This window comes from Pteropus alecto, unplaced genomic scaffold (genome assembly GCF_000325575.1).
Source record: "Pteropus alecto unplaced genomic scaffold, ASM32557v1 scaffold941, whole genome shotgun sequence".
NCBI lineage: Eukaryota > Metazoa > Chordata > Mammalia > Chiroptera > Pteropodidae > Pteropus > Pteropus alecto.
In genome coordinates, this window is record NW_006431393.1 from 22,700 (window position 1) to 46,540 (window position 23,841).

Consider the following 23,841-nt stretch of genomic DNA (forward strand, 5'->3'; position numbering starts at 1 on the left):
TGTAAGTTCATTTCCAAGTTGCAGTAATTATTGTGTTTTTCCCCTTTTTTTTTCTTCCTTTAACCTTTATGTAATATTTAAGTGTATAGTGCCCTCTTCTGAATCAATGTTGCGATTTCCTGCTTCTGTTTGTTAGTCATTTATTCATAGTTTGTATCCTTTTGCCTTTTAATTTCAGGTGGAATAACCACTTCAGTATTTCCTGTAATGCAAGCCTTGTGGTGGAAAATTTTCTCAGCTTCTGAATGTTGCAAAAAATCTTTATTTCTTCCTCATATGTAAAGGATAACTTTCCCGGATATATTATTTTTGGCTGGTAATTTCTCTCTTTCAATAGTTGGAATATTTGATTCCACTCCCTTCTAGCTTGTAGAGTTTCTGTTAAAAAATCCAGTGGTAATCTAATGGGTTTTCCTTTATAGGTGCTGTGTCCTTTTCCCTGGCTGCCTTGAGGATTCTTTCTCTGTCATTAGTTTTTGACATTTTTAATATAAATGTGCCTTAAAAAGGCCTTCGGATTGAGATTTTTAGGTCTTCTGTTTGCTTCTTGGATTCGAGGATCCAGCTCTTTCCATAGGTTTGGGAAGTTCTTGTCAACTATTTCTCTGAATAGGCTCTCTATTCTTTTCTGCCTCTTGTCTCCTTCTAGTATGCCCATTATTCTTATACTGCTCTTTCTGATGGAGTCAGATAGTTCTTATAGAGTTCTTCCTTTTTCTTTTTTTATTCTCAAGTCTCTTTTTTCTTCCATTTGCATCATTTCCAGATTTCTATTTTTGATATCACTAATTCTTTTCTCCATCTGGTCAGCTCTATTTCCTAAACCTGCCATTTTATTCCTCATTTCTTTTATTGAGTTCTTCAGCTCCAGATTTCCATTTGTTTCTTTATTAAAGTTTTAATCTCCTTGGTAAAATATTCTTTTTATTTATTGATTTTATTTCTGTGTTCATTAAACTGCCTTTCTGAGTTTTCTTGCATCTCATTGAGTTTTTTCAGAACTGCAATCTTGAATTTTCTGTCATTTAAATCACATATTTCCATGTCTTTAAGTTTATTTTCTGGAGATTTTTTTTCTGAGCTGCCTTGTCACCTTGGTTGTTCATGATATTTGATGACTTATTTCTCTGCCTAGGCACTTATGGGGATAAACTAAGAGTGTTACCTCATAAGCAGGTTAATAAGAAGAGATTTTTCTCTTGTTATCCAGCAAGTGGCACTAAAGCACAAGTGTATTATTTTCTCTTGCACTGCTCAGACTTCTTGGATCTGTTTGGTGGTGGAAAATGCCTTATACTTCCTGGGGAGGTAGGCCTCTCCTCTGTGACCAGGTTGATTCAGTCTCAGGTCATTACCCCCAGGGGAAAATATGGCGAGCGAGCCTGTGAAATCCCAGAACTGCCATAGCAGGAAGACACAGTGTTGTGCTGCCTAAGGTGTCCCAGGTTCCTGTGCTGGGATCAGCCTTGATGGGTGGGAAGGGGGAGGGTTGGGAGAGGCTGCTGGTGTGTTGAAGCTTTGTTTTCTTTCCAGAAATGACTGCTGCCAGCCCACACCTCTATCTCCACCCCTATCACTGGGATTAGCTGCAGTGTGCATCTGCCACTCAGGAGCTCTCTCTCCAGTTCTCATGGCTTTAGATATTCTGCTTTGTAACCCAACACTCCTGCTAGAGTTTCTTCTGGGGCCCACTGCTAGCTTTGGATGGGTATGGAAAGGCAAGCTCTGGGCGGGTTGGGGGAGGTGGCCAGGCTCTGTAGCTTTGTTTTCTGCCTGGCAATGGTAGCTGCTAGAACACAGCTGTCACACTTCTGTATTTGGTCTCTGCCCCTATCACTGGGATCACCCATATTCTGTGCTGATCCCTCAGACAGGAATGCTTGGGGCTACAAAGAGAGCATCTATAGTCTGATTCTTTCCCTCACCTGAGACCCGCAGTAAGCTCTGGGCTGCATCCGAGGCACCAGTCTCTGCTCTTCTCTCTTCTGTCCTTCCCTTAGTCACCTCTATTTGCCCATTTTCAGATGTGTCAGTGCTTGGATCTCAGATGTGTGTTCTGCAGGGAATCTCTTGTTGAATTGTATCTGTTCAATTTGTTGTAACTTTAAGGGAAAAGATCAAGGGGCCTCTCATGCTGCCATGCTTCTGATGTCACTAATATTTATATTTTTAATTATTTATTTTTTCTTTTTCTTCTTAAGTCCTTTTAACATTCTCATGATACTAGTTTGGTGGTGATGAACTCCTTTATCTTTTTCTTGTCTGGGAAGCTCTTTAGAATCCCTTGATTCTAAATTATAGCCTTGCCTGGTAGAGTAATCTTGATTGTAGGTCTTTGCTTTTCATTACTTTGAATATTTTGTGCCAATCCTTTCTGGCCTGCAAAGTTTCTGTTGAGAAATCAGTTGACAACCTTATGGGAACTCTCTTGTACATAAATAAATACTTTTCTCTTGCTATTTTAAAAATTGTCTTTAATCTTTGCCATTTTACTTGTGATGTGCCTCTTTGGGTTCATCTCGTTTGGGACTCTCTGCACTTCCTGGTTTGTACATCTATTTCATTTGTACATCTGTTATTTCTTCAAATAGGTTTAAATCCCTTGCTCTCTCTCTCTTCCTTCTGCTACCCCCACTATGCAAATATTAATATGTTTGATGTTGTCCCAGGGGACCCTTAAACTATCCTCATTTTTTTTGGATTCTTTTTTTCTTTTGCTGTTTTGATTGGGTATTTTCTTCTTCCTTATCTTCTAAATCACTGATTTGATCCTTTGGTTAATCTAATCTACTACTGTTTCCCTCTAATGTATTCTACATTTCAGTTATTGTGTTCTTCATTTGTGTTTTGTTTGTTTGTTTGGTTTCAATCTCCATTTTTATGTTTCCTATCTCTGTTGAACTTCTCACTGAGATCATCAAGCATCCTTATAACCAATATACTGAACCCTGGTAGATTGCTTATCTCCATTTTGTTTAGTTCTTTTTCTGATGCTTTGTTCTGTTCTTTCATTTGGAACATTTTTTTTGTCTCCCCATTTTGGTTGCCTCCTTGTGTTTGTTTCTGTGTATTAGGTAGAGTTGCTATGTCTCCTGATCTTAGTAGGGTGGCCTTATGTAGCAGGTGTCCTGTGGGGCCCAGTGGTGCAGTCCCTGATCCTCTGAGCCGGGTGCTTCAGGAGTGTCCCTTGTGTGGGTTATGTGCACCCTCCTGTTGTAGTTGAGCCTTAAGTCCTGTTGGCAAATCAGTGAAAGCGATTGATCCTCAGGTTGTAATTGGTTCTAAGGACTGGCTGTGACTACAGTGGAAGAGCTGTTGTGCAGGGGCTGACCTAGAGCATAGAACTAAAGCAGGATTATGATTCAGCAGGTCCTGGTGCCTGCCCAGTCTGCCCTTTGGATGTGTTGTACATGGAGATTGCTGGGAGGGCCCTGCTACAGGCCACGTTTAGCCACCACATGTACTCTGTCCAGAGCCACCTGGAATGAGGCACAAAGTGATCCACAGATGGCCACCACCTGCACTAAGCTTAAAGTTATCAGGGAAAGGTAAAGTCTTGATCTGAAGCTGGCTGCTGTCAGTGCTGGACTTGAGGCTACTCAGCAAGAGATACAAGGCATGCTGAAGCCAGAGGCTACTTGTTTGGGGTTTGTAAACCTTTGAGAGATTTTAGGAAAGTCTGCGACATGAGCTAAGAAAGGCCAGAAAAAGTGGATCGGGTGTGCATACAAGTTGGGTGGGGCAGGGTCTCAGGGAATCACCGGGGCAGGGCTAATGGTGAATAGTGTTAGCCAAGTTGATGTAGATTTGATATGGCATGTGCCTGTGTCTGCACACTGAGTTGAGGAGGGCACAACAAAGGAACAATGGCTTCTGCCAGCACTTCTGTCTGGGAGGAAGCTGCCCATTCAGTCCTCTTCCTATAGCCAGACAATTCGGTTCCTAGCAGCTAGTGCCTTTTGATCTGCTGCCCCAGAGATGGAGCTCAGAGCAAGTGAGTCCATCAGCAAGTGAGTCTGTGCACAGACCCTTTAAGAGGAAGGCTTGGAACTCTAGTTGCCCCCATTTCACTCAGCTACCATCTGTGCTGGTTTTCACAGTCAGAAGTTATGGGGGCTTCTCTTCCTGGCACTGGAACCCTGGGCTGGGGAGACTTGTGTGGGGCTGTGACCCTTCACTCCTCAGGGGGGACCTCTGCAGTGGAGATATTCCTCCAATTTTTAACTGCCCCATATGGGTGTGGGACCAGCCCATTCCATGTGTCTGCCCCTCCTACCAGTCTCAACGGGGCTTCTTCTGTTCCGCTAGGCTTTAGGTTGTTCTCAATGATAGTTGTTCTGTAGTTTAGTTGTAATTTTGATGTGGCGACGAGAGGAGGCAATCACAGTGTTTTACTTACTCTGCCATCCTGACTGGAAATCATCTTTATTTTTGGTTCTTATTTTTTTTGTTGTTGTCCTTCTGATTGAGTATTTTCATTACCTTGTCTTCCAGATTGCTGATTCAATTCTCTGCTTCATCTAATGTGATATTGATTCCCTCTAATATAGTCTTCATTTTAGTTGTTGTATTCTTCATTTCTAACTGGTTCTTTTTCATGTTTTCTATCTCTTTTTGTACATTCTTACTGATTTCATCTATTCTTCTTCTAAGTTCATTGAACATCCTTATAAACTGTGTTTTGAACTCTTTATCTGGTACATTGCTTGCCTTCATTTCGTTAAACTCTTTTTCTAGATTTTTGTCCTCTTATTTAATTTGGGGTATATCCTCATTTTGGTTGTCTCTCTGTGTGCAATTCTATGTACTAGGTAGATCTACATCTTCCAGTCTTGGCATGGTAGCCTTATGTAGTAGTTGTCCTGTGGGGCACAGTGGTATAGACTCCCTGGTCACTTGAGCTGGGTGTTCCAGGTCTGTCCCATGTGTGGTTTGTGTGTGCCCTCCTGTTGTAGTTGACCTTGATTGCTGTTAGCACTTCAGTGCTTGGGATGGACATTCAGGCCAGCTGGATGTGAGGAATATGACTCTAGCAGATGACATGTAGTGTTTGGGCTAATCTTATGGGATAGGTTTTGCTATAGTGGGGCTTTGGTGCCTGCCAAATCCATTCTTTGGGTATGTTGTTTGTGGAGCTAATTAGGTGGTGTTCTGGTATAGTCTGAAATCTGACACCAGGTGAATTGGGATCTCTTGGGAGGGGCTTCAGTGTAAGCCCAGGCCCAGCCACTGCCTGGGCCTGGCCTAGGCCACCCGGTAGGAACTACAAAGTGATCTGTGGTTGGTAACTCCCTGTGTTGGACTTGGAGATATCTGGTAGAGGATATGCTGTGAACCTAGGCCACCGGTACCAGTGCTGGGGGGCACTTAGTTAGAGGTACAGGGCATGCCAAGGCCCTCTGCTTCTTTTTTGGGTTTTTTGGAGTGTTGTGAGATTTTAGAAAAGTCTGTAAGATGGGCAAGTTCTATAGCTTGTAAGGGACAGACACTGAAAGAGGTTTGGGTTGATGCATGGGTTGGATAGGGCATGGTCTCAGGGAATCACCAGAGTGGGGTGAGTAGTGTTAGCCAAGTTAATAAAGATTCAGATATGGCTCAGTCTGTGCCTGACTGCTGTATTGGTGGAGGGCTCAAAAAAGATAAGTGGTCCCTGCTATCACTTCTGTCTGTCAGCTCTTACCTTGATGCCAGACAGTACAATTCCTCCCTGTATGTACCAGACTCTTTTATAGCTACTGCTCCTTTGCTGAGGCTTAGGGCAAGTGTATGTGAGCCTTCATACCAATGTATGCTGATATTTCCCATTCTAGTCTGCTCGAGAAGTAAAATGCTGATCACCAACCCTCTAGGATTGATTTCAGGATCCAATAGTAGGTTTGGGAGAATTTAGAAAAAGAAAACACGAACAATATACTCTGAGCTGGGCAGTAACTACAAGAGAACATCTTATAAATTAAATCTGAACAATAGATAAGGGCCCATAATGTACAGGCTCTTAAGCCAGAAAAGTGCTCTTCTTCATTTTCCATGGATCTGAATTTCTATCAGGTATCTTTTTCCTTCAGCCTGAAGAACTTTCTTTCACAATTATTGTATTTCAGTTCAGCTAATGACAAATTCTCTTTTATCTCAAAATGTTTTTATTTATTTTACTTTCAGTTTTGAAAGATCTTCTTGATAGAGAATTGTGGGTTACGTGTTGTATTTTCCTTTCATTACATTAGCAGATATTATTGTTTTATGGTCTCCTCAGTTCCTTAAGAGAACTCAGCTGTCATACTTACTTGGAAGGATTGTGGCTGCTTTTCCCTTTTGTTTTCAGAACTTTTACTATGATGTTTTAGTTTAGTTGAAGTTTCTTGGTAAATTTAAAAATTTTATTTATCCTGCTAGCACCACTGAATTTCCTGGACTTGTGGGGTTGTTGTTTTGGTTCAGATGTGGTAAAATTTCGGCCAATTTTTTATTCAAATAATTGTCTATACTGTTGTTTCTTTTCTCTTTATAAAACTCCATTAACATGTATATGTGACTGCTTGCTACTCTACCCCAGGTTTATAACTGTCTTCCTCTTATTTTAATATTGCTTTCAAATCAATAAATTTTTATTCTCCTGATCAGGTTCACTGACCTTTCTTTATTGTACTAAACTGTGGCTAATCACACTAATGAGTTTTATAAATTAGATTTACTGGATATAATTTATATACAGCAAAACTTACCTTTTAAATATTTTAGCTGTAGGAAGTTTAATAGATGAAAACATTAATCATGTAATTACCACAATAGACATAAAAGACTTCCATTACCCTCCAACATTTTCTCCTGCCAATTTGTAATCAACCCTCACTACCTCCCCCAACCTCCTTCCCCATCCATCCAAGCATTGATCTGTTTTCATCCTTATAATGGTGTTTTCTAGAATGTCATAATGGGATCACAGCCTCTGAGTATAGCTTATTTCACTCGTTACAATGCATTTCATTCCTATTGTTGCATGGATTAGAAGCTCATTTCTTTTTATTGCAGAGTATTATTCCATTGTATGGTTGTACCATGATTGTTCAGCCACTCACCACTGAAGGACATGTGGTTTCCAATGTGGGGTGATTATGACTAAGGCTGCTATGAATATTCTCATACTGGTTTCTATTTGGACATATTCTAACTTACTTGATTTGCTGAGCTGTATGGTAAGTATAGTTTAACTTTATAAGAAATAGCTAAATTGTGTTCCAAAATGGTCACAGCAAGTTATAATCTTAGCAGCACTGTATGGGAGTTCTAATTGCTCTATATTCTCCCCAGTACATGGTCTAGTAAGGTTTTCATTTTGTTTTTAAGTTCTAGTAGGTGTTTAGTGGTATCTCATTGCAATTTTAAATTACATTTCTATATTTATTAATCACACTGAGCAACTTTTCATGTACTGTTTTTGCCAACCATATATTCACTTTGGTGAAATAAGTCTATTCAGATCTTTTGTCAATTTTTAACAATTGATTTGTTTTTTATATTATTGTGTTTTGAGAGTTCTTTCTATATTGTAAATACAAGTCCATTAATAAATATGAATTTTGCAAATATTTTCTCCCAGTCTATGGCTCATTTTTTTTTATCATAACAATGTCTTTTGATAGCAGAAGTTTTGAGTTTTAAGAAATCCAATCCATTAAGTTTTTTCATTAAAGGATCATGCTTTTAGGATTGTATTTAAAAAATCTTTGGACAAGTCAAGTCAAAAATATTTTCTATGTTTTCCAGTAAAAGTGTTATAATTTTAAGTTTAAATTTAAGTCTAAGATCTATTTTGAGTAAAGGTATATGGTGATAACATGGGGTTTTGGGTATTTTATTTGCATATAGATGTGCAATTGTGCCTGTACTTTTACCATATTTTCACTGAATTGTTTGTACACCTGTGATGAAATGAACTAGAGACATTTCACAGTCTATTCTGGATTCTCTATTCTGTCTATTGTATGCTATGGCTATAATTTCACAAATACCACAACTGTTTTGATTACATGCTTTATAATATGTTTTATAATAAGTCTCAACACCAGGTAGAATGAGTCCTCTATTTTTTTTCAAAATTGTTTTGAGTATTCTAGTTCTTTTGTCTTTTCCTATAAATTTTAGAATCAGCTTGTCGATTTCTATAAAAATTTCTGCTGAGACTTTTACTGAGATTGTGCTCAATTTATAGATCAGTTTACAGAGAATGAACATGCCTGTCCTCTTGATTCTTTCAATTCCTGAGTACTGAATTTTTCTCTATTTATTAATGTTTTATTTAATTTCGTTTAAGTATTTAGTTGTTTTTAACCATTCAAATCTTGTACATATATTGTTAGATTGAAAAATATTTTCTGTAGTGCCAAGCTATTGTAAATGTAAATAGTACTCACAATTTTTCAATTTCTAATGGTTTATTGCTAGTGTACAACATAACATTGATTTCTGTACATTGAACTTGTATCTTCCAACCTTGCTAAAACTTCAGTCTTTCAAATTTTCTAGACATGCAATCATGTCATAAGTGAATGAATATTTTATTTATTCCTTTCCAATATGTATACCTATTTCTATCTCTCACCTTAATATACTGTATAAGACCTCCAACACAATGCTGAATGTGGTCAGAGTAGACATCCTTGTCTCGCTCCAACCTTAGTAAATTAGTCTTTTACTATTGAGTATAATGTTGGCTGTGAGAGTCTTGTGGGTGCCTTTATCAGGTTCAGGCAGTTAGTTCCCTTCTATTCTTATTTTCAGGGTTTTATCATGAAAAGAGGATGAATTCTGTCAAATGCTTATTTTGGTGTCAATTAAGATGATCATATATCTTTTCTTCGTTATTGTTTCCTGATTTGTAAGTTTCACTGATTAACTTTTAAATTTGAATCAATCTTGCATCCTTTAAAATAAATCCTACTTGATTGTGATGCATTCTTATTTTTTATATGACAGAATTTGATCTGTTTATATATTTTTAAGCTAAGGGAATTTATCAATACCAAGCCAGTATTACAGGAAATGTTGGAGAGACTTCTTTAAGAAGAAAAAACATGTATCAAAAACAGGAATAAAGAATGGTAATAACTACATCCCTATCAACAAGTACCTCAAATGGAAAAGAAGTAAATGCTCCAACCAAAAGATAGAGTGGCTGAATGGATAAGAAAACAAGACCCTACATATGCTGCCTAAAAGAGACTCACTTCAGATTAAAAGACACAAAGAGACTAAAAGGAAGGGGGTGGAAAAAGATATTGCTTCGATGGTATTGCGCTGAATGAAACGGATCGGATAGAGAAAGACAAATATTGCATGATTTCACATATATGTGAACAAAATAAACAACAACGATAACAAAAGCAGATATGAAATCATAGATACAGAGAATATTTTGAGGGCTACTAGATGGGAGGGGGTTGGGGGGATGGCAGAAAAGGCAAAGGGATTAAGAGGTACAAATGAATAGTTGCAGAATAGACATGGAGATGTAGACTGTAACATGGGGAAGATGGTTAATAATGTTGTAATAAATCTGTAAGAGGGAAATGGGGTACTAGATTTAGTGGGGTGATTGCTTTGCAAGTTATGTGGATCTCTGATCATTATGCTATATAACTGAAACTGGTATATTATTGTATGCCAACTATAAGTGAAAAAAACTCATTGAATTGTACAATGTAAATACAAGCAACTAATTGTCTATTATATTTCAATAAAGCTGGGAAAAAAGAAAAAAAAGAAGTTTTGGTTCTATGTTTATTACGGACATTGTTGTAACTTTCTTGCAATATTTCTATCTGGTTTTGGTATCAGGGTAATACTGTCTTCATGAAATGAGGTCAGAGTATCCTTCCTTTTATATTCCCTTGAAGTATTTGTGTAGAGCTGCTATTATTTACTCCTGAAATATTTGGTAGTATTCTCCACACTGAGGACAGTTCTCTTGTTATGGAGGTTTAAGTTGTCAGATTTATAGGCATAAAGTTGTTTGTATTAGTTCATTATAATCCTTTATGTGTCTCCGGAATATATACTGATGTCCTCTTTTTTGTTATTGATATTGTTAATTTGTAACTTTTTTTTTCAATTGAGACTGGCCTTGGATTTATCCATTTTATTGTTTTTTTCCAATAACCAGGTGCTGGTTTCCTTGATTTTATTTTTTTCTGTTTTCAATTTCATTAATTTCTAACTTTATTATTTCCTGTTTTGTACTTTGGGGTTGATTTTCTCTTTCTTTTTAGTTTCCTAAACTGGAAGCTTAGATTATTGAGCTGAGAACTTTCTCTTTTTCTAATATAAGTATTTCATGCTATAAATATCTTTCTATGCTTTTGCATAGAAATTTTGATATGTTGATATGCTGTGTTTTAACCTTTATTGAGTTCACAACACTTTCTAATTTTTGTGATCAGATAATGTACAGTAAATAATTTCAATTTTTTGGAATCAAAAAAATATCTTATTGCCTAGAAATGTCATTGAAGATTGTTCCATATGTACCTGAAAAGAAGATATATTTTTCTGTTCTTCAGCAGTTCCTTTCTTTTAAGAGTCAAATACCCTACAGTGTCTCCCTACTTTGGTGATGCTCTAATGCCTTAAACATTGTTTTTTAAGTACAGGCATACCTTGGAGATACTGTGGATTAGTTCCAGACCACAGTAATAAAGTGAGTATCAAAATAAAGTGAGTTGTAATGGTTTTGATGGTGAGGGTCTTGCTTTCAATTCATAAAAAAAACACATCTGTGAAGCGCAAAAGAGCAACGTGCAATTAAACAAGTTATGCCTGTATGTTTTGTCTAGAGTTTATCAATATTATCAGTGAGAGGGTTAGTCTTTCGCAATTTAACCTGTCATCTCCTCTAGCCAGATCTCTTATGCTTCTTGTCTGACAAGGTAAAACTTCCTTATTTTTAAGTCAGTGTGCTTTATGATGCTTTTAAGCAAAAAATAATCTTAATTCATACATGTACACAGAACTTCATAATGCATACAGTGGAATGCCAACAACATGTGAGGTGAGAGGTGAAGAACTCTACAACCAGAACTATTTTTGATTATATATGAGTTATATTGATTTACAAACCAACTGAACAGGAGAAGCAAACACATATAGCTGTTTTGTTTACTTGTTAGTAAAAGCATTTACAAAGCATTTTTATACTATTTACGAATTAGAAGAAAATACATGGAAATATTGTTACCTCTACAATGAGGAGGGTCACTACTCCATACATTATGCCCAGAACAAGCAAGCCTGCTCTCCCCAATAAGTGAATATTCATCTGGTCCCTTTGAAGGATTACAGCTGTAAGTTACTACTTCATTATATTCAAACATAGCCTTGTGGCTATCGGTATATTTTCCATTGGATATTTCTCCAGGTGGTTGACACAAAATCTCTTAGAAAGAGAAAAAGAAGACAGGAAAGGCAAAAGAAAAAGTGAAAGATTAAGACAGCATTACTAATGTCCTGCAAACTGCCTTCAATACATTCACTAACATGATTTCTATAATGTAGCTGTGAACCCAATATCCATTTAGAAGAATGTTTCTATGAGAAAATGTATTATCTCAATTCAAATTACTAATGGAGTAATGAACTTTTAGAATAAATCTCATTTTCTTAAATACCTATATAACATACCATATGAAATACCTCTGTTTATGTGCAAGGCCCTGTTAAGACTTGTTCTCATCATAAGAGATGCTGACAATTTAATGAGACAATATGCTTTGATTAAAAACACAACTTGGTGCTAGTTGAGAAATGCTTTATAACTTATAAATATATTCATTCCTAAATTGATGGTTTAGTTTTACTAGGATGTTGTTGTCTTTTTTCTTCACTTTCTTCCTTAAGAGTGTACAGTGAAATTTCCAGTGTCTACAAATTGTTTGATAATGCAAGAGACTGAAATTTGGAGGTCTTCTGTTGGCCTGGGTATTGAAGACATTTGAAAAATGTAAAACAATGCCACTATTTCCATATTTTGAAACAAACGTTTTGATTTTGCATAAAAAGTTACTTTTTTAGACACGTATTGAGCTTATTGTTCTTAACAATGAATTAATAATGATTTTAAAAACCTCTTTTAATTCCAATATAATGAATATCAATAAACCTAACATACCTGCACAAGAGTTTTGTGGGGTCTTTGTTAATTTAATAGCATAAAGGGGTCTCCAGGGATAAAAGTTTGAGAACTACTGCCTTAAATTCTAAAGAGAGAATATACTTACTTTCACACTGTGGGGGATTATCACTCCAATCCACCTGATCTCCAGAATGTTCACAATATAGAACTTTTGTTCCATGTAAATAATAACTAAATAAGAAAATAAAAGATTACTGTTCTTTTTTTTAATGAGTTAACAAGAAGCACATAATTATGAAGACAATTTTTATATGGTTGTTTTCCTACACTCTAGTAGTTTGAAGAAGTTTCTCATACGTGTTTCAAACATGCTAACTAAATTTGCAGTTTAATGAAATAAAGAGATTTTTGCATTTGAGAATGCATTGGCCTAAAGCAAAATGTGTAAGTAAACCTGTCATGCTTGTCAGTCAAGTGTTTGCTATGTCCCGCAGGCATTACGACATTCAAACCTCTGTCCTCATTTATGCCATTCTGTTCATTCAGGGTGACTGAGTAGAGAGATCAGGCCCTAGAGTTCACTTGACTGGATTCCAGTTCTAGCTCCATGACTGGCTTGTTTTTTTCAGCTTTGGCAGGTCACTTATTGTTTCTTTTTCTCAGTTTCCTCATTTATGAAAAGGGAATAATAGTAAAAACCTTGTGGGGTTGTTTTGAGTGTTAGATGAGTTAGCATGTGGAACATGGTAAATGCTAGATAAGTTTTAGGTCTTATTAATATTTTTCAGAATTCTCCTAGGAGTAGCTCAGGAAAACTACTCGATGAAATCTCTGATGATTTACATTCACAGTACTCTCTTCTCCTCTGGACTCTCATTGTAATGATCATGAATAAATCTATTTCTTTGGTACTTCTCATTTACTACTTTCCTTTAACAGCTCTCAGTATATATTGTGCTTCTCAATAAGACTACGACTTTTTGAGGAGAGTCTATGTCTTAAAAGACTTTTTGGTATTCCTCAATATGTGTAACAAACTCTCTCTATATAATTATTGACTGGATATTTTCACTTATTAAACTACAAAATAATCAGTGAAACTGCCTATGATTGCTTCCAGCTGACTTCTCTCCAAGGCTCACTCATTGATTCTATACCTTAATGTGTTAGGAGAGGATTCTGGGATGATGGATGGCAGGATAGAAAACACCAAAAATGTGACTCCCCATCTAGACAACAATTGCAGTGCTAGAATCTCTCTATGTAACTGTTTTTGGAATTCTGGAGCCTGCTGAAGGCTTACAACTTCCAGGAAATAGCTTAGACAGGTATAATGCATTACTTTTGGTTAATTTTAGCTCTTAACACAATGGCAGCTATCCATTTCACTCCCATAGCAGGCAGCCTGTGCATGTGTTCCTGGAGCAATTTATAAGCAGTCTGAAGGAGCAGGATGAGCAAAAAGTACTGTGTCTTCCAAATATTGGAGTTCTATGCTCTATTATTTACTGTTCCTTCTGATCACAGAGACGCAAAGAGGTGGGCAACCATTGTGGTCACACCTACCCCAACTCTTGCAAGCTCTTTCCTTGCCCAAAAAAGTGACTTCCCAGAGATTTAAAGATCCATTGACCATTGCTGTTCCTTCATTTTTCACTTTTTCTCCTTTCAGGAGGCAGACATGAAAACTGGGATATTCAAAAACAACTGTATATGTCAGGGAAATTAAGGAGTGTCTGTGGAAAAGTCAGAAAAAACTTGAGAAGACCTGCAATTCGTGTGTCAGTCAGATTTTCATCATAAAATCGCCATTCAAAAGTTGAAACAAAACAAAACAACAAAAATGAAATAAGAATCGTAGTGAAAGTTAAGAATCTGATTCCCAGAGTTACCCCATTATTAGATTCAAATGTCCAGTTCAACAATAACAACAAAAAGCATACAAGGACACAGGAAAGTATTGCCCATTCATAGAAAATGATAAATCACAAAAATGATCCTTGAAAAAGAACCGAAGGTAGATCTACTCCACAAAGACTTTAATATTGGCATTGAAACTGTGTGTACATCTTTCGTAGGTACTCTTGGTGGCAAAACTGTGGTTTCTGGTTCCATAGTCCTCTTTTTTTTCCCACAGCAGCTGAGTGGCAGACACAGAGATCACTGTGAGTGCCCTGATGAGGAAGACCATCACTCTCAAGGTTGAGCTCAGTGAACACACTGAGAATGTTAAAGGAAAACTTCAAGCAAAGGAGGGCTTCACTCTGGACTACAGCATCTGATTTTTCTGGGCAAACATGAAGGCGGGCCACATTCTGTCAGACTACAATATCCAGAAGTAGTCCACCCTGTGGTGCCTCATATTTTGGGGTGGAATCAATGAGGTTTTCCTCCACCAGCTCCCCAGAAATACTACATCCACAAGATGATGTTGCCTGCGATCCGGCATGATCAACTGTTTCAAGAAGAAATGTAGACACCAACAACCTGCAACAAAGGAAGATGGTCAAAAGTGGCCTCTCCACTGGATCATCTTTGTTTCACAGTGGGTTCTCCTGCCAGAGCCACATGGCCCTTGGGCCTTAACAAAATTTGAAAAAAAACAAAGACAAAAAAACACAAAACTTCCTTAAAAACTCAAAGAACTAATGCAAGATGTGTAGAAATTTAAGAAAATAATGTGTGAACAAAATAATAATATAAATTAGGAGAAAGAACCCCAAGAAACCAGAAGAAAATTCTGGAGTTCAAAAGTACAACAATCAAAATGAAAAATTTACTGGAGGAATTAAAGGCAGTTTTGAGCAGGCAGAAGGAAGAATCCATGAACTTAATAATAGGATAATTGAAATTATTGAGTCTAAGGAACACAGAGAAAAAGGATAAAAGGGAACAGAGCCTTACGGACCTGTGGGACATCAATAAGCAGATCAATATACACTTTGAGACTTCTATAAGGAAATGATAAAGAGAAAGGGGCGTAGAAAATCTTTGAAAAAATAGTGGCTGAAAACTTCCAAAATCTGATGAAAGACATGATTATGAATATCTAAAGAGCTCAACAAATTCCAAGTAATATAAACTCTAAAGATCTACACTAAGACACATAATAATCAAACTTTAAAAATCAATGACAGAGAATCTTGAAAGTTGCAAGAGAGAAGTGACTCATCATATACAAGGGATCCTAAATAAGATTATCAGCAGATTTCTCATCAGAAACTTGGAAGCCTAAAGACAGAAAACTAATAGAATCAAAGTGATAAAAGAAAAAACTGTCAACCAAAAATCCTCTATATAGCAAAACTGTGTTTCACAAGTGAGGGCGATATTAAGACATCTCCAGAAATAAAAGCTGAAGTAGTATTTTCCTTTACATTTTACCAAATATTCAGATAACATTTAAACAAATTAATTTATAAACAGATTAAAATTTTTTTATTGCAATTGTTGTTCAATATTATTTTATATTAGTTTCAAGTATACAGCATAGTGGTTAGACATTTATATAATTCATAAACTGATTGCCCTGATAAGTCTAGTAGCCATCTGGCACCACACATAGTTAATAGAATGTTGTTGACTCTATTCTCTATGCTGTACTTTATATTCCTATGACTATTCTGTAACTACTTATTTGTTGAAGAAATTTGTTACCACTAGACTTATCCTGAAAAAACTGCTCAAAGGAGTCCTGAAAGGTGAAATTGAAAGATACTAGACATTAACTTGAATAAATATCTCACTAAAGGTAAATACATAGGCAATTATAAAAGCTAGTTTTATTGTAACAATGGTTTGTTTCCTCATTTTTTGTTTTCTATGTGATTTCAGAGACTAAACTTTTAAAAGAAAATAGTGTAGAAGCTAATATTACAATTGTTAGCGTAGAGGCTAGTATGACATTAACAACCAGAAAGCATGGGAATGGAGCTGTAAAGGATCCTTTTTTGTAATTTATTGAAGTTAGACTGGTATAAATTCAAATTGGAGTGTTACAGCTGTAGGATGTTAAATGTAATCCCCATGGGAACCACAGACAAAATTGCTATAGAATATACACGAAAGGAAATGAGAAAGAAATTCCAACATTTTATTATAAGAATCCACAGGCATAGAACACCATAGACTACAACAGAATACATGTTCTCCTCAAGTGCACATGAAACATCTTCCAGGCTAGACCATATGTTAAACCACAAATTAATAATAACTAATCTAGAAGTTTAAAAAGGCAGCTATGATACAAAATATCTTCACTGAACATAACAGGATGAAGTTGTTAAACTAAAACCTTCACAGCCAAAAGTTTTTCTGAAAGAAATGTTTCATTAAGTCAGATGCTAGCCAGAAAAAGGACCAGGTCCTGGGGCGTGCAGTCTAAATCACCAGCAGGCAGGTAGATGGAGGTGGGAAACATGTCCACCATCCTGGGTTTGACAGGGCTCTGTTATAGTTTGGAGAAGAGAGATGTAGGTTTTTTAGGAAAAATTGACATTGGCTATAGATAAACAGGGCGGGAGAAGGTGAAGTGGTCTAGTCTTAGATGTTAGTTTGTAAGGAAGAAGTGTTTGCTCCTTTTGGATTGGTTGTGGGCAACAGTCTAGAATGTGGCAGATTAGACATTTTCCTGAAACAGCCCTTAATTTAAACTCTATGCTGAAATATGTCCGGAAGTTGATTCAAAGTTTCAACATACATTCAGGAAAGTGAGCAAGCAGCCTTTCTCATTGGTTTCTGCCCTTGGCTCCGTTAACTGATGAACACCTTGTCTCTTCTTCCCACCCTTTATCTGCTGTAATTTAATTTTGGACATTTCAGAATCTTTCTCTTGTTAAAGTTAGAAATCAGTATCAAATGGAAAAGTGGAAATTCAAAAACTGTGAAACAAATCAACAGACTTTTAAACATCCAGCAGATAAAAGAAAAAAATCACAAGGTAAATTAGAAAATACTTTGAGAAGAATTAAAATGAAAAAACAACATTGCACAACTTATGGGATGCAATGAAAGCAATGCTAGAAGGCAAAACTATAGCTATAAAATCTTACAATAAAAAAAAAAACAGGTGATCAGAAATCTACAATGTAACTTCACAATTTAAGGAACTAGAAAAAGAAGGACTAAAGCCAATTCTAGCCCAAAATTAATAATGAACTTAGATCAAAAATAAACAAAACATGAAAGAGAAAAATAATAGAGAAAATGAATCAAAAAGTTTTTCAAAAAGATCAACTACTGAAATTACTAAAATCAAAAATTAAAGTGGTCTCTTTTGTCATTATAAAGTGTCCTTATCTTTCTCATCTTGAAGTCTATTTCATCAGATATAAGTATGGCTACCACCTGCATTTCTCTGGATGCCATTTGCTTGGAGAATTGTCTTCCACCCTTTCACTTTGAGTCTATATTTGCCCTTGCATCTGAGATGCATCTCTTGAAGGCAGCATATGGTTGTTTTTTTTTGGGGGATCCAATCTGCTACTCTGTGCCTTTTATTGATGAGTTAAGTCCATTTACATTTTGAGTAATTATTGATATATGAGGTTTTCCTATAGCCATTTTATCTTTTGTTTTCTGGTAGCTTGGAGTCTCTATTGTTTCTTTGCCCTGTATTTCTGTCTGTTATTTTAGTTTGGTGTATTCTATGGTTTTCATCTCAATTCCCTCTTTTTTATGTTATATGTCTCACATCTGTTTTTTTAGTTACCATTAAGATTATGTAAAAGAAAGTTTCCCTCTAAAATCAGGAACAAGACAAGGTTGCCCACTCTAACCACTCTTATTCAATATAGTATTGGAGTCCTAGCTAGAGAAATTGGGCAAGAGAAAGAAATAAAATAAAAGGCATCCAAATTGGGAATGAAGAAGTCAAACTATCATTTTTTTTTTGTAGATGACATGATTTTCTATATGGAGAACTTTAAAGACTCCACCAAAATACTATTAGAAACAATAAAGAAAAAAGTAAAGTTGCAGGATTCAAAATCAACATACAAAAATCCATAGCATTTCTGTACAGTAAGAATGAAATTTTAGAAAAAAAATGAAAAAAAATCTTATGCAATTGCAACAAAAAGAATAAAATATCTAAGAATAAACTTAACAAAGAATGTGAAGAACCTATACATTGAAAATTATAAGACATTAAAAGAAATTGAAGAAGACACAAAGAAATGAAAAGATATTTTGTGTTCATGGATTGGAAGAATCAATGTAGTTAAAATGGCCATATTATTCAAAGCAATATACAGATTTAATGCAATCCCCATCAAAATCTCAATAGAAGTTTTAAAAGAAATAGAACAAAAAAAATTATCAGATTTGTATGGAATCACAAAAGACCTGAACAGCCAAAGGAATCCTGAGGAAAAAAACAGGCAGAGGTATCACACTCCCTGACTTCAAATTATACTACAAAGTACAATAATCAAAACAGCATGATATTGGCAGAAAAACAGACACACAGACCAATGCAACAGAATCGAGAGCCCACAAATAAACCCCTGTATATATGGGCAAATAATTTTTGGCAAAGGAGCTAAAATATGCAATGGAGAAAAGAAGTTATCTTTAATAAATGGTGCTGGCAAAATTGGAAAATTACATGCAAAAGAATGAAACTAGACTGCTACCTGTCACCATAGACTAAAATTAACTCAAAATGGATGAAAGACCTAAATAGAAGTCCTGAAACAATAAATTACATAGAAGAAAACATAAGTACTAAGCTCATGAATTTTGGATTTAGAAAAGACTATGAATTTGACCTCAAAGGCAAAAAAATGAAAGCGAAATTAAATGAATGAGATTATATCAAACTAAACAGCTTCTGCACAGCAAACAAAACCATCAAAAGAACAAAAAGCAACAATCAGAATGGGGAAAATATTTGCAAACAACACCTCCAATACGGGGCTAGTATCCAAAACATATAAAGAATTCATACAACTCAACAACAATAAAAAAGTAATAGAATATTCAGCCAACTAGCTGAGTGACGTTTGGCAAGGCATTTAATCTTTCTGTTTCCTCATCTCTAAAATGACCTAAGTGACATTACATAGTTATTGTCAGGCTCAAATGAGATGATAAAGGGAAAAGTACTTTAAAAATATTTTTTAAAAAGCAAACAATCCAATCAAAAAATGGGAAGAGGACAAGAACAAACATTTCTCTCAATAAAATATACAAATGTCCGACAGACATATGAAAAAATGTTCACCTTCACTAGGTATTAGGGAAATGAAAATCAAAACCATAATGAGATACCACCTCACACTTGCTAGAATAACTATCATCAGAACAAATAATAACAAGTGTTGGAGAGGTTGTGGGGAAAAATGAACCCTCATACACTGCGGGTGGAAATATAAATTGGTACAGCCACTATGGAAAACAATATGGAGTATTCTAAAAAAACTAAGAATAGAATTATCATATGACCCAGCAATCCCTCTTCTGGATATCCACCCCCAAATTTTGAAAACATTTATTTGTAAGGATATATGCATTCCTATGTTCATTGCAGCATTATTCACAGTGGCCAAGATATGAAAACAACCAAAGTGCCCTTTGTCACATGACTGGATAAAAAAGATATGGCATATATATATACAATGAAATATTATTCAGCTATAAAAAAAGAAGAAACACTGCTATTTGCACAACATCAATGGATCTTGAAATTATCATGCTACGTGAACTAAGTCAGATAGAAAATGTCAAGAACCATATGATTTCACTCATATGTAAAACAAACCGAATGTAACAAATGAACATGACAAAAACTCATAGACACAGACAGTTTAGAGAGAAAAGAGGGAGCGGGGAGTAGATATGTGTAGAGGGTCAAATACATGATGACGAAAGGAGATAGGACTTTAGGTGGTGAATACACAATACAAACAATATACATATGATGTATTATTGAACTGTACATTGAAACCTATTTACTTTTATTAACCAATGTCACCACAATAAATTTAATAAAAAATGAAAGTGGTAACATTTTTACGAATTCTACACAAATACAAAATTTTATAAAGTACTATAAATAACACTATGCCAACAAATTGAATAACCTAGTAAAAATGGAAAAATTCCTAGAAACACAAAACTGACCAAGACTAAATCACAAAGAAATATGAGATCTGAGTAGACCTATAATTAGTAGGGAGATTGAGTCAGTAATTAAACATCTCCCAACAAAGAAAAACCCTGGACCTCATGATTTTAATGGTGAATACTACCAAACATTTAAAGAAAAACTTATACCAATCCTTCTCAAACTTTTCCAAAAATTTGAAGAGGTGGGAAGTCTTCCAAACTCATTCTATGAGACCAGCTTTACCATGCCATCAAAGCCGGACAACACTTCAAGAGAAGTCTACAGACCAATATTGCTTATGAACCTTGATACAAAAATATACATCAAAATACTACAGACGTCAGCAGGATTTTACGTCATGAACAAGTGAGACTTATTCCTGGAATGCAAGAGTAACTCAACACATGAAAAATGATCAATGGAATCTGCCATGTCAACTGAATGAAGGGGAAAAAAACACATGATCATTTCAATTAATATAGAAAAAGTATTTGATAAAATTCAACAATTTTGCATAATAAAAATACTCAATAAACTAGGAGCAGAAGGAAGCTACTTTAAGATAATAAACACCATACAAAAAAAAAAACCACAGCAAACATACTCAATGATGAAAAACTAAAAGTTTTTCTTATATGATTGGGAACAATGCAAGATGCCCCCTTTTACCAATTTTAGTCAACATAGTACTGGGTATTCTAGCCAGAATAAGAAGAAAAGAAAAAAAAGACATTCAAATAAGTTAGGAAAAAGTAAAATTCTGTTAGCAGATAATGAGATCTATATGTAGAAAAACCTAACACCACCACACACACATACAAAAATCCTGTTAGAAGTAATAAATGAATTCAGCGAAGTAGCAGGACACTAAGTCAATATGAAAACCTATTGTATTTTATAGTGTTTTACATTTACTCTCTAAAAGCACACTTTTCATAAATGTCTAATATCTCAAATATACTATTTAAAGAAATCTATAGAACAAAAGCAACTATTAAGTGCTCAGCATCTCTTTTTGAGATCTGCAGTCCTTTGTAGCAGTCTCAAAAATTAGGTTTTTCAACTAAGAGATCTTGATCAACATTATAATCGAGGCTAATTAGGTCAATTTTGGTCTGGTAACACCTGGCAGAGTTATCTTGATATGAGAATATCTTTGCTTGGCAATTCTAGTTCCCATTTCTATAAGCCCTTCTTCAATTGTGAGAGTTGACCATTTTAAATAGGGTGTGCTTTGATGTTAAAGATAAAGTTATTATGTTTACTATATTTTTAATGTTAACGATAGAACTATTATGACATAGAGTATCATAAATTTTGCATTTCTTCAATTTAAATTTTATCCTATCATTATACAGCTTTTCATTCCATTCATTACACACTATTAAATATAGTAAGTATTATACAATATTGCTGCCCTTCAATTTTAATTTGTTTTATTCTTTACGCATCTCCATAAAAACCTAAGCGTTGATGAGTTATAAGCTGTTGCAAAAAAAAAAATGAAATCAATATTATGGTAATATTTAAGAAGAGAAGCAAAACATAAATGAAATTAGTAACATTTACCTTACTCTTCCAAGAAGCAACTTACCCCTCATTACAAATATAGTGAGCCTGTGAACCAAGCTGAAAAGTTCCATGACTGTAGATTATTTGTCCATTTTGGGGTTCTCCTAACTGTGGACATAATATTTCTAAAAGAAAAATTTCAAATTTCTTGTTTTATACCCATTGCAAAAAAAGATTTGAATCAAAATCAAAATTTTACATTGCTTTTTTGAACTCTTGGAAATATTTTCTTTATTATTAAAAGCTCAAACTTAAGAATCACATTAAGAAACAAATTGCCAAGAAAAAGATTCCAAGATGATTTTCGAAGACGTTGCTATCTAAAATCTACATTCTCAGAGAAAATCATTATTGAAGTAATGAAATATGCAGTATAAAATGTGTGAAGATCTCTAGAGCAATAAAAACAAAAGTTTTGTTTACTTACTTGTACAAGCCTCCCGGAGATGTGTCCATGTGTTATCAGACTGACAAATAGCAGAAGTGGCAAGAAAAGGCAGAACATGCTTGTACCCAAGGTGACACTGATATTCTATTTTGTCCCCAGAATGATAAATAGATTTAGGAGTACCCTTGAGCATCATAGATTCGAATCTTGGTGGATCATCACAGGCATCTGGGCATGACAGGAGGAGAACATGAAAATAAAGTATTTTATCTTTTTCATCAGCAAAGGACTATGGTCTGGTATTAGGTGGGAAGTACAGATTAATGGAAAGTTGTTAGTAAGATTTTAAATGAGTTTTCCCTGAATTTATACAAGTAGTAGTAGTGGTGGAGGACGTACTATGCTTGTTTAAATAACATACTGTTAAGTTTTGGTTTGTTAGGGAATGAGGTGAATATTCAATACAGCAAACTGAAGAGACAACAGTAATATTTTTAGTTGTAAAATATATTTATAGATATGTATCCTCCCTCATTTATTCCTAAATTCTTTTCACACCCTAAGAATTCCTTTCATACACTATTCTACCCTAAGAAGACTTCTATAGTATATAGGACTCTGGTCAGACTACACTTCCACAGTTTGAAACACAATCTGATGATGACTTGTCACTTCAGGCTCAGTCTTCTCTCAGAAGGTAAGCTCCTGGTGGTCAGGGATCATATGCCTTCCTTTTCTACTACACTCTGTACCCAGAGGGTGTTCAAGGAATGTTATGGTAAGAGGTGATCACTACAGAACTATTGTAGATTTCAAAAGTCAAAATAAATATGGACTAAAGTATTTCATTTGATATGTTTCATATCAGTAAGCTGAGCATTTTATAAGAGAATAGATGTCACTTAAATATTAAATTTTATAACTAACAGTATTTTAAATACAACTTATCTTCCTTCACTGATCAAAGGATCATGCATGACTTCAGAAGTTCCCTGAGGTGGCTATTTGGGCTGCGTATTGAATATATCTCTACAATAAAATTACTACATTGCTAAACTTTTTGAACTCTTTACTTCTGGGTGTGTTTTTCTGGTAGTTTTGTTCTTCCTAGTAATAAAAACAAAAGTTTTGTTTTTATTTTGCATTTCTTCTCCAGAAATTCCTCCCTCTTTAAATGATCTGTGGGCTTGACAACCTAACAAATCCGTTAGAACCATTATTGAAAATAATGTGATGGACACACATCTAGTAAAATTCTGAGGGCTTAAAGAATGCCCAGCCTCTCTTATGAGGTTAAGAACATAGGAAGAAAAGAGGTAGATCTATTTTAATCCTTGAGGTACCTTCCTGTGTTACTCCCTGGATTGGTATTAACTTCAGACTGAGAGACTGGTCAAGAGAACTCCAAACAAGTGAAATTTTACTCTTATTCATATCGTATTCTAGATTCTAAAATTCTCTCTATATACACAGGCCAACATTTCATTTCCATCATGCCCTGATATCCACCTGTTGGACTAATGTTTTCAACATTTCCACTGTGCTGGCCTTGATATCTGAATGTTCCTCAATCAGTTGCCCAAAACAAAATAAAAAAAGCCAACCAAAAGCCCCCGTAATTAAAAGCATTGTTTAAAAAGTGGATTA

General features: G+C 35.3%; 1 protein-coding gene across 1 annotated transcript in view; it reads right to left on the minus strand.

Moving 5' to 3' along the window:
• LOC102895375 (membrane cofactor protein-like) overlaps positions 1-23,841 on the minus strand; it is a gene marked incomplete at its 5' end in the record, with an annotated part of 34,795 nt that overhangs the window by 8,239 nt on the left and 2,715 nt on the right. The window contains 4 exons of the mRNA XM_015597670.1: positions 11,231-11,428; positions 12,270-12,355; positions 20,590-20,671; positions 22,234-22,422. Coding sequence (XP_015453156.1) covers positions 11,231-11,428; positions 12,270-12,355; positions 20,590-20,671; positions 22,234-22,422 — 555 coding nt within the window. The remainder of the gene's footprint in view (positions 1-11,230; positions 11,429-12,269; positions 12,356-20,589; positions 20,672-22,233; positions 22,423-23,841) is intronic.